General features: G+C 31.9%; 1 protein-coding gene across 1 annotated transcript; it reads left to right on the plus strand.

The window, feature by feature from the left end:
• The first annotated feature begins 724 nt into the window (after positions 1 to 724).
• Positions 725 to 13,234, plus strand: LOC114327869 (centrosomal and chromosomal factor). The gene has a single exon (XM_028276582.2). It carries the CDS (start codon positions 745 to 747, stop codon positions 1,396 to 1,398), a length of 654 nt encoding a protein of 217 aa, XP_028132383.1. The 5' UTR covers positions 725 to 744; the 3' UTR covers positions 1,399 to 13,234.
• The last annotated feature ends 1,531 nt before the right edge of the window (positions 13,235 to 14,765 follow it).

Consider the following 14,765-nt stretch of genomic DNA (forward strand, 5'->3'; position numbering starts at 1 on the left):
CACCAAAACCCCCGAGTATAAAAATTAAACTCATTTCCGTCAATATTTTCCGAGTTCCAATTTTTTTCATTTTGCATCTCTTCGAGATGTACCTACCTACCTACTTTGCAATTGCATTTTTCTTATGCACAAAATGTCATTTTCATCTTCCGGAGGTCCATTTAGTTCACAAAATTTCCTGACACTCCCTCAAATCGAATGCAAAAAGTTGCATGACGATTCATCTTACTGCACAAAATTTCTAGGTTTTAGGCTTTTTAGTGCTTCATTGATTCGCATATTTTAATCGATTTCAATTTCTATAATTTTTCAATATATCCATATCTTTAATTTGAATATTTATGGAATAATCATATTTTGAATAAAACAAAGTTTTTCCATTCAAAGTTTAATTAAGAACATAGACAACAGAAATGTTTCGATAAATTTAATTTTTGTAGAACCTTTATGTGATTGTTTATTGATTTTTAAAATACTTAATTACATCTTGGAAAGTTTAGAAAGTATTTATAAGAAGTTTCCAAAGATCGATCAATTTAAATGCCATTTGGTTTCCAATCGCCTTCAACGCAAGTGATAAATTGCAATAGGAAACGTACGTGACAAAATAACGTATACTTCCACCTCTAAGGAGTGTCGCGGACATCGATTTCCTACCCCCTCCACGGTCCTGGGCGCTACGCTAGAGAGTACAGAACGGGAAAGTCAGTTAGTTGAGGACCGACGTTCGGTCAGTGAAGTGCGATGGCCACATGTTATCCAGCGTATGAATTGTCCTCTCCTCAGAGGACAGTGCAAGTGCCTATACAGAAAGACTACACGAAACCCCTTCACGTGGACTGCAGTGTAGAATACGAATTACCGAATACTGCGAAACCACCGCAGGGAGTGCGAAATGAGCCCCTTTTGATGATCCATCCTTGTTACTTCAGGAAGATCGAGAGCCAAAGAAGGAGTCCCTTTATCAATAATCTGCCTCCTTCGAGACCTCCTACCACGACCACTACTACTGCCGTCAAGAGGAGAATGCCCAGGGGCCAACAACTTCCTCAGCAAGTGCCACAACAAGCTGCTCAGTATCCTGTTCAGTATTCCACGACAGCAGACAGACAAATATGGGAATTAATGCCACCTTTAGTGCCAATTACTTCGGCTGCTCAGCCTTACTGCAAACGAGAACGACTTATGTCAGCCTGTGGACAAACGTACACAACGGCCAGTGATTCCGGCCATTGGCCAGATCCGGAACATTCACCAGATCGCCCGGAAGAAAAACACATTCTTTCGGGAAAATATAGGCAGTATTTGAGGGCCCATAGACTGCATCCATACGTTAGTTCGGCGATTCCCTTGGGAACGACGTTTCCCCAAATTCAGCAAGTTTGCTATAATGTCTGATCACTGTGATATGTTAATTCCGATTCGGACTGGTCGAATGCGGATGCCTCATCTGTGGTTTCCATAATCTTTCTTGTGATAATAGTGTGTAATTATGTGACGACGAAGGGCACTAATGGCGCGTGCGCTTTTGTCCGGGCGTGGTAGTGATCCTGATAAATCAGCTGTGTCTGTGCATTTTAGCCTCCGTCTCCTTCAGGATTTTTAGTTTTTCTTTGGGATATCATCCACATGTGACTTGGAGTTGGTTTGTTTACTTTATTATGGTATAATGATGTTTTTGCTATAAATACTTTCGTGAACACTACCTACCAATATAATCTAAAAGACAAATCAAGTTTTTTGTGCTAGCAGTATTTTCTAAAATTTCTCTATACAGACAGTAAAAATATTTTGCATCTTCAAAGTAAACATAATGCTGGAACATTATATTGTATGTATTATATCGAGGATGTTTAAAGTAAATCATTTTCAAAGTTTCAAATCTCACCAAAACATTAAATATTGCTGCCACAATAAAACAAATTTTAAATTACACTTTAAAAACCGATTTTGCAATAGTTGACAATTATATCACATTTATCTCATTTTCACAATTTATCTAATGCATATTGTTTTGAAGCTATTTCCTTATAGCAGCTTCTGCGATTTACTATTTTGTTTGGGAATGAGCCACAATTCAAGTTTGAAACTAAATTTATTTGACGTTTCGACTTCCACTTCGGAAAATCGGTACGTGGAGGTCGAAACGTCAAATAAATTTAATTTCAAACTGAAGTAATTGTGACTTATTCCCAAATAAAACACTGAATTAACTAATGAACTATCAACATTTTTTTTTCAATATAATTAATAGATTTTACTTAGTTTCTTTCTAAACCATAAGGTCGCAACGGTTTTATACATTATTTCAAAATGTATTCTTTTTTATCAGTTACAAAACTAGAATGTAAACCATATCTAAGTTATTTCCGCATAATCGTAATTTATTAGCCAAAACATAAAATAGAAATTGGTTTTATTAGTTTGACACAAATATAGTGTGACCAATCATTTTAGGAGAAATAATATGATCAGTGTTGAAATTGCTTAATGGCATGGTATTAATTTGATTACTATTTCCACACTGAATTTGTCAACTTTTGCAAGATACTGGTAATTTTACACCTATAAACCAATCATATTTAGCTCTGAAATTACCGATACTCTAAAATTTACTATAAACGATGAAAAGAACCGCAGATTTTAAATTTGTAACTTCAAGTTAGTCCAGAGAAATAGGATTTTTCTCAGGCCTCTGAATAATCCATGTGTTTCACAACTTTTTTAGTTATTGTACACCCATAGAAGGAAAACCTGCATGTTTCCTGCCGTTTTTTAATTATAACAATTTAGTGCTAAAACGCGATTTTTTCAATTTTTTGCATCCCAAACATCTAATTTGATAAAATTTGATTTTTTAGAACATTGAAAAAGCTTCAAAGTTAAAAAGTTTTGAGAGTTGAGAAGTCATTTTTTGCTGAGCAAACTACAAATTAATGCAACACCGTTATTGTTAATAACTATTATTAAAATTAACCTAGCTAGAACTTTGGTATTTCATTCAAAGTTGGTTATTTTGGTAGGTACTTAACAAATCCTCAAAATTTAAGACCCATCATCAATTATTTTAAAATTTATTATAATAGTTATTGGCATTTTTAGTTTATAAATATTAACAATAACGTTTAAACTAATTGATGGATCGGTCTCAAATTTTGAGGGTTTGTTAAGTACCCCAATAACCAACTTTGGGCGAAATACCAAAGTTCTAGGTTAGTTATAATAATAGTTATTACCAAATAACGATTTTTTACTTATTTTGCAGTCTGCGAAACAACATATTGACTTTTTAATTTACAAACATCGCCATTTTGAACTTTTTTCCATGTTCTAAATCGAATTGTGTAATTTTATGTCAACTATTTAGTTTTGTAGCGAGGTGCAAAAATCGCGTTTTTTGCACTAAATTGTTAATAATTAAAAAACGGCTACGAACTCTAGGCAGGAAACAGTAGGTTTTCTTCCTACAGGTTTACAATAACTAAAAGTTGTAAGGTAATATCTGGATTATTGTAAGTCCCGAACATGGTTTACTTTTTGCTTATTTCTCTGAAGTATAAAATGTGAATAATCACTTCCAAAATTACGGGGGGTTGACTAAACGTGTTATAAGTCGTGACAGGTTTTTTCTGCAGAATTATTACCAACCTAAAACATTAATCGTGTTATTTACGATGTAATTATAGCTGAAAAGGAAATATGAAACAGTTTATTTTGCTGACCTAGAAAACTGGCCATAAATTGCTACTTTGTTGCCGTCGGTTGGCGACGGGAAACAGTTTTGAAATTAGAAAATTACCCAATAAATGAAGATATATATTCGATAAAAACGACATGTGGGGTACCAGCATGACCAATTATGTTGGTACCTCATTATGTTGCATTACTTGGAAGAACTTAATTACAGGGTATACTGGATGTGCACACGTTGAACATTTTTTATCGTTAGTTACTTTTTCATTACTTTATATTTCTTTATTATTTACAAAACAGTTTATTTCTGAGTATTTTGTTAATGTGTTGTCTTGCAATTGGTACCTATAAGAACTTAGTTCATTTGAAATGTTATGGCAAATAAAATTAATTTATTTGTTATTGATGTTATATGTTACAACGATTACTTATCTCTTCCGGTATATTATGTATTTCCAATACGTTATTATTTTAAATATTAATGTATTGATTGTTTGGATATTTTAGTTGATGTGGTAGGTTATCTTCATCAAATTATACTTTTCGGTCATTTCTATATCAACAAAAAGCTAAGCTAAAATAAGAGGTGGTTTATAGCGTCAAGAAGATACTTAGTTATAATCGTCAACAATTATTCTCAAACATCTGTTATATCATCGCACATCGTGCTATTACTCTTATGTTTGTTTTTGATTTCTAGGATTCATATTTATTCTTCTGAGATCTGAAGTTTAATTGTGATCTAGTAGGCCACGTTCATAATCATATTTTTCCGTTAGTTCTGTATTAAGTTTTTGCGATTGTATGCACTCAAAAAGCTAATCCAAGATGTGGTTTATAGTGTCAAGAAGATAGTTATAAACTTTTTTTCTCAAACATCTGTTCTATCATCGGGGATCGTCAAATTACCATTGCATTTGTTCTTGATTTCTAGGATTGGTATTTTTTTCTGATTTCTGAAGTTTAACGAGTGCGATATATAAGCATTTTTTTTATTATATGTATTTCAATACCTATCAAGATTTTGTGATCGTATGCTCTCAAAATAAACTTCAACAATTCTGAAACATCTGTTCTATCATTGCACATCGTCCAATTACTCTTTATTATGTCTGTTTTTGATTTCTAAGATTTGTGTTTATTCTTTTCTGATTTCTGAAGTTTAATATTGGGATCTAGTAGGTCATGTCCATAATCATATTTTTCCGTTAGTCCTATACAAGTTTTTGCGATCGTTTGCTCTCAAAAAGACCAAGAGGTGGCTTTTTAGGATCAAGAAGATAATTACATATAAACTTCAACAATTTTATTCTCAAACATCTGTTGTATCATCGCTCATTGTCCAATTTGATTTTGTTCTTGTTTTTGATTTTTAGGATGTGTATCATATTCTTTTCTGATTTCTGAAGTTTAATTTGTTTGAATTATGTTTTCAATATCTCATTTTCTTCGTATGCCTCATCGTTTAAAAACATTGTCGTCTCTCCGGTCTTCTTTTTTCTTTCACCTTCCCGTGTATGTATCTCCAATCACATCAAACTCATATTTTTCATTTCTTAGTGTGTGACCAAAGTAGCTCATTTTTCTTTCCTTCATGGTGTTGAGTATTTCTTTTTCTTTTTTCATCTTTATGTTTCTGTGTTTGTTATATATGTGTTGTGTTCTCTATCTCATAAACAAATGCTAATAATAGTCATTTAATTCCCGTAATAGTTCCGTTTTCTTGTAATGTATTTTATTTTCTGTGGCATGTAATGTCATCAAATGTTATGATCTATCTTTCATGGTTTTTGTTATCAGTCTTTGACGATTTTAGTTAATAACATTTTTTGTGGCCTTAATAACTTATGATATGCGCTAGTTATACTTAAATTTTGCTTATATTCATCGTGGATTTAAATTAGAAAGTGCTTGTTACATATTCTATATTTTAACAACTTTTAGCTTATCCAAATCGTTATCAACTATTTCTAATGAGAAATAACCACAATTTTAATTAATTCAGAACCACATCCAAATATTTGTCATGCAGTAAGTAGTTCGTTAAATGTACCTACCTTTTTGTCTTTGAATTGCTCACCATTCTGAGCAATTTGTATCCATTTTGGTTCAGCTTATTTTCTTTATCATTATCTGTCTCTTTGTGCGATGTCCCTTGTGCTTTTATATAAATTGGGCTGTTTATTTTCCTTTACCACAGTTTATTATTTCATTTGTCTAATAAATTCTATGAAGTGCTTTCATGATTATGATGATTTGATGATAGTGTGTTTGGCATGGAAACTAGTCCAGTTGCTACAATTGTTTAAATGATTTGTTATATTCAAGAATTGAAACTTGATTGTAACAAATTGATAATATTATCGCATCAGTACTTTCCTGATTCTATAATGTTTAATCTAGTCAGGTGAGCAGGTACATCACCATTACTAGTTTTTAATCTTATGATAGTTTCTGCTGATGGTCTGGATATGTTATAATGGAATATGTGTGGTCATTATGTTAAGAATGTTGACGTAAATTAATAATGATGATTTAATATATTCGCCAATATTTTCCATTTGTCTTGCCAGTTAAAATTTATTTTTTGATATCCAATTTGATTAGTTACTGCGTAAATATATTATTCTTATGTCTACTATTAGAATGGGGAGAATCCTTAGCAAACTCGTCTACTATTTCATTAAAGTTTAGCCAGGGGTGACTTTTTGTCCAATTAAATGTTACATTTTTGTTTCTCTATTTTTAATCAAAACTTCTTCCTAGTTTATAAATAGGCTCATGCCTGTTTTACTTCGGTTTTAGTCTCAATTGACGTAATGATCTTCTATTTGGCGATTTGTCTCTTGTTATTCATACATTTCTTTCTATGTGTTGATTCCATTTTTTCTTCTTCTTTTGGTCCACATGTTTATTTCCTCTATACCGCATCTCGCTCGTATTTCCTCACTTTTTACTCTGTCTTTTAGAATTTGGTTTGTTATTTTTCTTAAGAATTTCATTTCTGCTGTTTCCAGCAGTCTTTTTGTTTTAGTAGTGTTTGCTCTTGTTTCAGCTGTGTACGTTATTATCAATCTTATTGTTGATTTGTATATCCTGGTTTCCATTGTGAGGTATTTGTTTCTACAGATTGTCTGGTTGAAACATCCTGCTGCACTGTTCGCCATGTACACTTGTTTTTGTAGGTATTTCTTCCACTTAATTATATTATATAGTTATATTATTTTGTTACTTACAAATCAAAATATTTTTACACAAAAAATATCAAAACTTATATAAATGTAGTTTTTTTCCTTGTTGAGATTTTCACATTCACTTTTTTTGTGTTGTTTGTTGTCACTGTTATATTATATCAGTCTTTATTTTTGATTTCTTGATGACGTGAATCGCATTTTAGTAAATATTTGCAAGTTTATAAATATTCATATATTTTAATTTAATGTTCGTCATGTTTTTCTTTTATGTTATGGAGATTGTTGTTAATCATGATTCACGTTTTCCCATTTAAATTGTTTGCTTTCAATACTTTCCGTGACACCCATCATATCAATTTATGTTGTTTTCATAGAAATTATAATACATATTTAGATTTTGTTTATAATTAAAATACGACGAACCAGTTAATTTCTAGAACATTTCAATATTCAGAATAAATTTCAATATGTATATTTAAACTTTCTCAGTAGTGGTGGCCGTAACTCAGTGGTTGTGGTACTGGCTTACCAAGCTGGACGCCCGGCTTCAATCCCCGGCACGAAAAATTTTTCAATATCTAATTTAACCGTGCAGTCCCTGCAGATTGATAACTTACATCAACAAACGGCTTCAGAAAAAAGATTCTTCGTAAAATATACTTAATGTTTCTAAACTACTGTTACAGAGCCTGCAATCACTGCGCAACTTTGTAATTTTGTAATTATGTACTTTATCTTTCCTTTACTAAATTGTTAGATCTTGAGAATGTGCCTTTCTTAAAAAGTCATAGTAGGTACACAATGTTAATGCTTTTCGAACAATGGCCATTGTCTTTAGTTTTTAATTTGTTTTATCCAGTCGTTTTCCTTGTAGTCTGCTCCGACTATTCGTTTGTATTCTAGTGTGGCGTCTTTTACTATATTATCTTTCAGCTTCTACGTAGACTCATATTAACATTTTTGCTTAGCTCTCTTCACTCTTCAATCCTGACCCCCGGAGGGAGTGTAGTGGTCGACGTGATCTCGTGGATTGTCCGTCTCCAAAGATCTCTGTCTCTGGTCATTTATTTTAACTCATGCATAGGTCTTTTGCATATTCCTGTAATTTGATCGATCCATCTTGTTCGGGATCTTCCTCGTGATCTTCGGCCTTCCACCTTTCCTTGTATAATGAGTCTTTCTATGTTTTCTGTGTTTGCTTGCATAACATGTCCAAAGTATTTTAATTGTTGGAGATGAACTTTACTGGAGAGTCGCTAATTCTTATCTCTTTTAAAATTGAATTATTTGTCCAAGGAAATCGTCAGTGTTGGGAATATTAAGCAGTTGATCAAACTCATCTTTAACGCTATTGAAATTTTACAGTCCTTCAAACTTTGACTTCAAACGTAGCAATTTTGAAAACGACGATCTTTTACTTAACACTTAACTAGCATACAGATAACATGTAGAAATGTTACGAAACAAGTATTTTCAGTAATCGAATCTTCGATTGGTTGGTAATTTTCTATAAAATTTCACGTATTACAAAATCCCTATCCAAATTTGTTGGTGTTGTTCTTTACAGTAGGCACGTTTGGGTTTTTATTCAAACATTCACGATCCAATAGTTTTTATAGATTTTCCTTTTGCGTGATGTTTGTGAATGGTATCATGTCGATAAGACTAATGTTTGTTCAAGTATATGAGGTCATGGATACTAATTATTAGTCACAAAACTCTTATCTATAAAAAAATAATAAACTAAAGAGAAGGATTTTTTTTTGAGTTCTTGTATCCTCCTTTTGTAAATTTTATTTGGTAGTTTATGCGTTGTTCTAATTTCTTTTTTATGATTCAATATGTTAAGTAATGGCGAATCGAGACAATCGAGCCCTTGTGGTGTTTTTTGAATGTTTCCTTTCGTTATTATAATCACTATCACATTTCCTGTTAATGGTTGCATTTTTTAGTTCTATTTTCTTTAATAGTAGGCATTAAAAAATATATATAGGATTTCCGGAATGTAACACATTTCGAAAGCAAAAATCTGTTTTTTTACATCCTGCTTGTCGATGCAGTCTCATATCTCGACTAATATTACTCTTAAAGGAACGATGTTTACGACATGACAGGATTTCACGTTACCCAGGTTAGATTTTTTACATTTTTGGACATATGACTTCTCGCAACGCGACGGTTCGTAACGCCATTAATAGTAACGAACAATTTGTAACGGCGACACTTCGTAACATCTACAGTTCGTAAAATATAACTATTCGAAACGACAACATTCAGTTTTTTTGGCAAATTTAGCATTACTGTGTACAATGAATGTATTTGGCATACTTTCCTACACTAAAACTAGTAGTAGTTTTTTTGAGACTACTTCTTTTTAAATATATTGTTTCACTCATATTTATGCATATACATATTTTTGTAAATATGACAACTAAATAATTTTGTTTTAAATTTTTTATCCTGAATTATCATTTTAAGTCGTAAAACTACTGTTACACGTAGATTATAATTATTTTAAAACACAATTTACAAAATATATTTTTCCACGAAATATGATGTGTTATAAATGTTTATCCTGATGCTGGTTCGTTAAATGGATAAACGTAATTTAAGTTGCCACTGGAATAAAAGTCTGTTTCCGTTTCCACCTTAACAAAAATAAACAAAACAATTCAATTATGACGTTACGAATTATACCGTTACGAATAGTTACATTTACGAACTGTCGATGTTACGAACTGTCGTCGTTACGAATTGTCGGCGTTACGAACTGTGGCGTTACGAGAATTCTTATCACGGTGTTTTCGTCACACATAGATTTCGTGTTGCTAGAATCCTGGTTATTCCGATTTTCCCTGCAGCATGACATCAATTACCAATACCTCCATGCATTTGGGCATTTTAAAGCAGTTATGAAGTTTGCATTTTCTAATTTTGGTATCTCAATCTTGTAATCTAACTTTCATTTACAACTCTTGAAGTAATGTATTACCTCCATTCATTATAGTCATGCAACTTTGACTGAATATATTATCGATTCGAGTAATTTTAGATTAAAAACACATCTATTTATGTTTCAAGGATTTGGAAAGTATGCTCTTATGCGGGGAATTGGATTGAATCATCTCCGAATACGTCAGGGGTTTCTTAAAAACATTTATTATGAAAATAATATGGGTTCTCAAAGAAAGTGAAAGATAATTTGTTTATAAGTATTAATAATTATTATTTGAAATTCCAGATATAGACAATATCAGAAATACGCAAGTCTTTATCAAAAATAATTTACAGTCATCATTAATGTACAATCAAATAATTATATTTGATCATTTTTTTTTGTTTATTTGATCATTTACGCGTGAGTGAATACAATTATTTGAAATTAAAAAAGCTGCTTCTGGAGATTTATTTCTAATAAGAGGTTTTTACTACACAATTTGGTTCTCACGCATTTTGTTTACTTATTAATATTATTTAGATCCGTTAATTCCTTCTAAATAAAAGTTGTTAATGAACAATATTATTTTTTGTTGGGCGAAGTATTTAAGTTCTTCAACCAAGATGTTGTTTTCCTTACATGTTTTTGTTTATCTTCTACCTTTGTTTATACTCAATTAATAGTATTATATTCGTTTTGTTTCATTCTTTTTGATCCGTTATCTACTTCTACTTGCAAACAAAAGTTGGCAATAAACAATATTATTTTTTGTTGGATGAAGTATTTAAGTTATTAAACCAAGTTGTTGTTTCCTTGCAGGTTTTTGTTTATTTTCTTACTTTTCTTTATGTCCAATTCAGAATTTGATACTCATTTTGTTTCATTCTTTAGATCCGTTATCTCCTTGTTAACAAAAGTTGGCAATAAACAATATTATTTTTTGTTGGAGGAAGCATTTAAGTTCTTCAACCAAGATGTTGTTTTCCTTGTAGGTTTTTGTTTATTTTCTACCTGTTCTTTATGCCCAATTAATGGTTTCATACTCGTTATGTTCAGTTAAAAATCTAATTATGTTTAGGGAAACATGAATATTAAATGTTGTTTGAACATTACATTGTAATGGTGGTTTATAGGAGGTCCAGGAAGTGATCTGGAGTTATTTCTTCCTGATGTTAAGAAGCGCATTGATATAGTCTTCAACAGTTGGAGACGACGCTTCAGGAACAAATGATTCGAGAATGCAGCCTATAAATCCATAGTAGAGTGTATCGATTCAATATGATTCGAAGTAATTCAAATCTTTCACCTCGTCAACACATGACCCAAGTATTGAATTTTCATATTCTTCGATTATACTTAATAATAATTCTTTTCGTTTACTCATGCGCCGAAGTACCTCATCGTTCGATACTTAATGTGATACTTAAAAATGGAAATTTTAAGATTATTTTACTTTCTAGCTTTGGTACTATTGTTTCCGTCGCATAAGAATCACTGTTTTTTCAACGTGAGCTTTCAATCACCTGTGATCTAAACGTAAGCCATTTTATAATGGTATATATTGTTTTCGGGGTCTGTAGATCCTGTGGAACTATTTTTTCCTGATGTTTCGTCCGAGACTGCAGCAGACATTATTAAAAGAGATACTGCAACGCTCGTAACAGTCGTAATTGCCTGTGAGCGAATTCGCTAAGGTAGAAGACGAAACGGCCTGTATGTACTTACCTACCTATATGCCATTAAAACATACTCCTTGATAAGCTATTTTGTTTTCTGAATTCGTTATTCACAATCCATTTAAGTAATTAATGGTTTCAGTGTGTTTATGGACTATTTATATTTAAATGCTTCAAATACAAATAAAACTTACCATTTTCTACATTTCGCTTAAATAGCTGTGACGTCTATATTCGTATTACGTAACGTAAGAGGAATTTTTCAAGCATAGGTATAATTAAATTACCTATATTTTTCCGTTAAATCGTTTACTAAAAAATATCTTGAGACAAAAAGTTTGTATGATATTCAGTATTCTTCTTTAAGTGCATCCTTCCAATCGGAGGTTGGATATCATCGTCACTATCTTTACACTATCTACCGCTGCTCTGAAGATATAATATATATTTATACCTCTGTGCTTCTATAGAACTGCATTTAAACCAGTCCCTTAAATTCTTCAATCAGGACACTCTCCTTCTTCCTACACTCCTTTCTCCTCTTATCTTTCCTTGTATTATCAGTCTTAGCATTTCATATCGCTACCCCCTCATTACGTGTCCCAGATATTGTAACTTTCTTATTTTCATTGTGTTTATTATTTCGTATTCTCTGCCCACTTCTCGCAATACTTCCGTGTTAGTTTTCTTCTGTATCAATGCTAGTCTGAGCATCCTCCTGTAACACCACATTTCAAAGGACTGTAGCTGATGGCTGATAAAGCTTATTTATGTGTTCTTGCTTCAATGTCCAGCATACCAACGCATTTCTTACTATTTCTTATCCTGCCCCTTATTTCTGTTAAGTTTGATCATTATTGTCCGAAATCCAGGTTGCTAGGTATTTGTATTTATCAACCCTTTCTATGGGTACATTTTCCAAATGTATCCCAAACGTTATATTTTGTTTTCTTTATTATTATCATGTATTTGGTCTTTTTTATATTAATTTTTAGTCCATATTTTTCACAGGAACTGTTTGTTTTGTTTAGCAGTAATTGTAGTTGTTCAGTAGAGCTTGCCATAATCACCGTGTCATCTGTATATATAATGTTGTTAATAAATCTTCCGTTAATTATTATTCCTTCACTTTGAGATAGTAATGCTCCTTCAAAAATGGCTTCACCATATACGGTAAATTGTAATGGAGACATAATATACATCCCTACCTCATATCTAACTCAAGATAACTCATATCTTGATTTCAATTTCTAAACTTTGTTCGTTATCTATTACAATGTGTGCTCTTCGATTCCAGTAAAGGCCTGTTATTATTCGTAAGTCCCTTTTGTCTATGTTTTTTGTCTTTAGAATTCGGACTAATTAGTCAGTATGAAACAACCTTTATTAGTTACGGAATATTATTTTGCTTTTACAGCTGCCATTTCCTCGAGGATTCAGAAATGATTATACTTCTAATAACTTTATTAGTTCCGCTTCTAACTGAATGGTTTCACCGCTGATGAGGCTACCTCTTTTATAATACTCCCATATGTTTACGATTTTAAGACATATTCTTTTCCACGGTCGTTATCTAGCAATTAAGCAACTCAATTAAATATAACATGATACTTCAACGTATCAAAATACCTTTAAATCATGTTTTTAATCGTTCATTTATTTGCGTGAAACTTTCCTTAGTAAACATGTAACGAATCATAAATGATTATGGAATAAATATATTGTTGCTAATATTTATTTATTTATTTATAAACATTCTGAAGAAATTGAAGTGGAATCTTCCAAATCAACTTACGAGTTTTAAAATTTTCACAAAATCTTTTTTTTTAATTACCTATTATGACATTTTGAAGATTTCTTGTCATCGCTTTATCTGCATTTCATCAACAGCCTTACTGTATGTTTTTAGAAATTTATGCTCATATTTATTCATTTGGGGTTTCTTTATTCAAAGACATATCGAAATGTGTTTCTTCTTTTTATTGTAAGAAAGTGTCTTGTTTTTTCAAAGTTATAACCTAAGTTGGGATTTCGATGACCAATTTCCATAACAGGAGTCTTCCGGGTGGACTACTAGTGTTCGGTTTCTGTTCCTTTGCAAGTCTGTTACCACCCATTCTATCAACGTGGTCTCTCCATGCTCTTTTTCTGACTCTAGACCATTTTACAACGTCTTGAATGTTACACAGAGTCATGATATCGCTTCTTCTTCTTCTTTGAATACCGTGCCCAAATTTTAGGCGTGGCTAGCTTCCATGACAATTTGCCGATATCCTTCCCGATCTTGCGCGGCACGTAACAATTCATCTGCTGATCAGCCAGTCCATTGACGAAGGATTCGAAGCCATGAATATTTCACAGAGGAATACCAATTCCTCTTTTTCCGTCGATCTTTCCGTTGCGTATTAACTGCAGTATCCAGTAAGTATCTACGGCTTCTCATTATATGCCCCAGATATCTTTTTAACATCTTCATCAAGTCATCTTCGCCTTGACCTGTTCTGTTTAAGACTTCTATGTTTGAAATGCGCTGAACCCATGATATTTTAAGCATTTTACGATATTACCACATCTCGAATGCTTCTAATTCATCATAATAACCTTCATGATACAAGTTTAACATCCATATAATAATACAGGATTACACATATAACATTTTAGAAACTTGACCATTAGAATCCTTCTAACTGTAAGTTCAGTTTACAATTTCTCAGTATAGATCTAAGTTTCATAAATAGTAACTTTGTCTTATGTTTTATATCTCTAAATGTTTTGCCAGTAATTACCTAATCGCAGGGTCTTCATTTCTGCCGTTCTTAGTTGCTTCATTTTTGGACAGAGATAATCATGTTTAGTTCTTTTGTTAATTCTTCAAGCTTAGAAGAAAAATAATCAAAATTCTTCACTTCATATACCTATTGTTTACAAAGTTCTTTTCCGCCGTTTTTTTTGCTGTAATGAGAATCTATTATCTTATTCCCCATCCAGAAATATTAGAATTGTACCAAGATATTCTCCCAGTTATTTAATATGCAAGGAAACAGGTATTTTTAGAACTAATGATATAAATATTAAATATAAGATACTAAGTATTATAGTACCTACTTAAAATATTTCTTCAAGTAATAATATAGTTAATACATATTGTGGTATAAGAGAAAGTTAGATCCTATTCTTGGATATACCTCATTATGAACAACAAATGTATTTAATTTTTGAGCCCATTCAACCGTTCATCAAATGATTAATTCTATGAAATTTGGG

This window comes from Diabrotica virgifera, chromosome 2 (assembly GCF_917563875.1).
Source record: "Diabrotica virgifera virgifera chromosome 2, PGI_DIABVI_V3a".
In the NCBI taxonomy this organism is placed as follows: Eukaryota; Metazoa; Arthropoda; class Insecta; order Coleoptera; family Chrysomelidae; genus Diabrotica; species Diabrotica virgifera.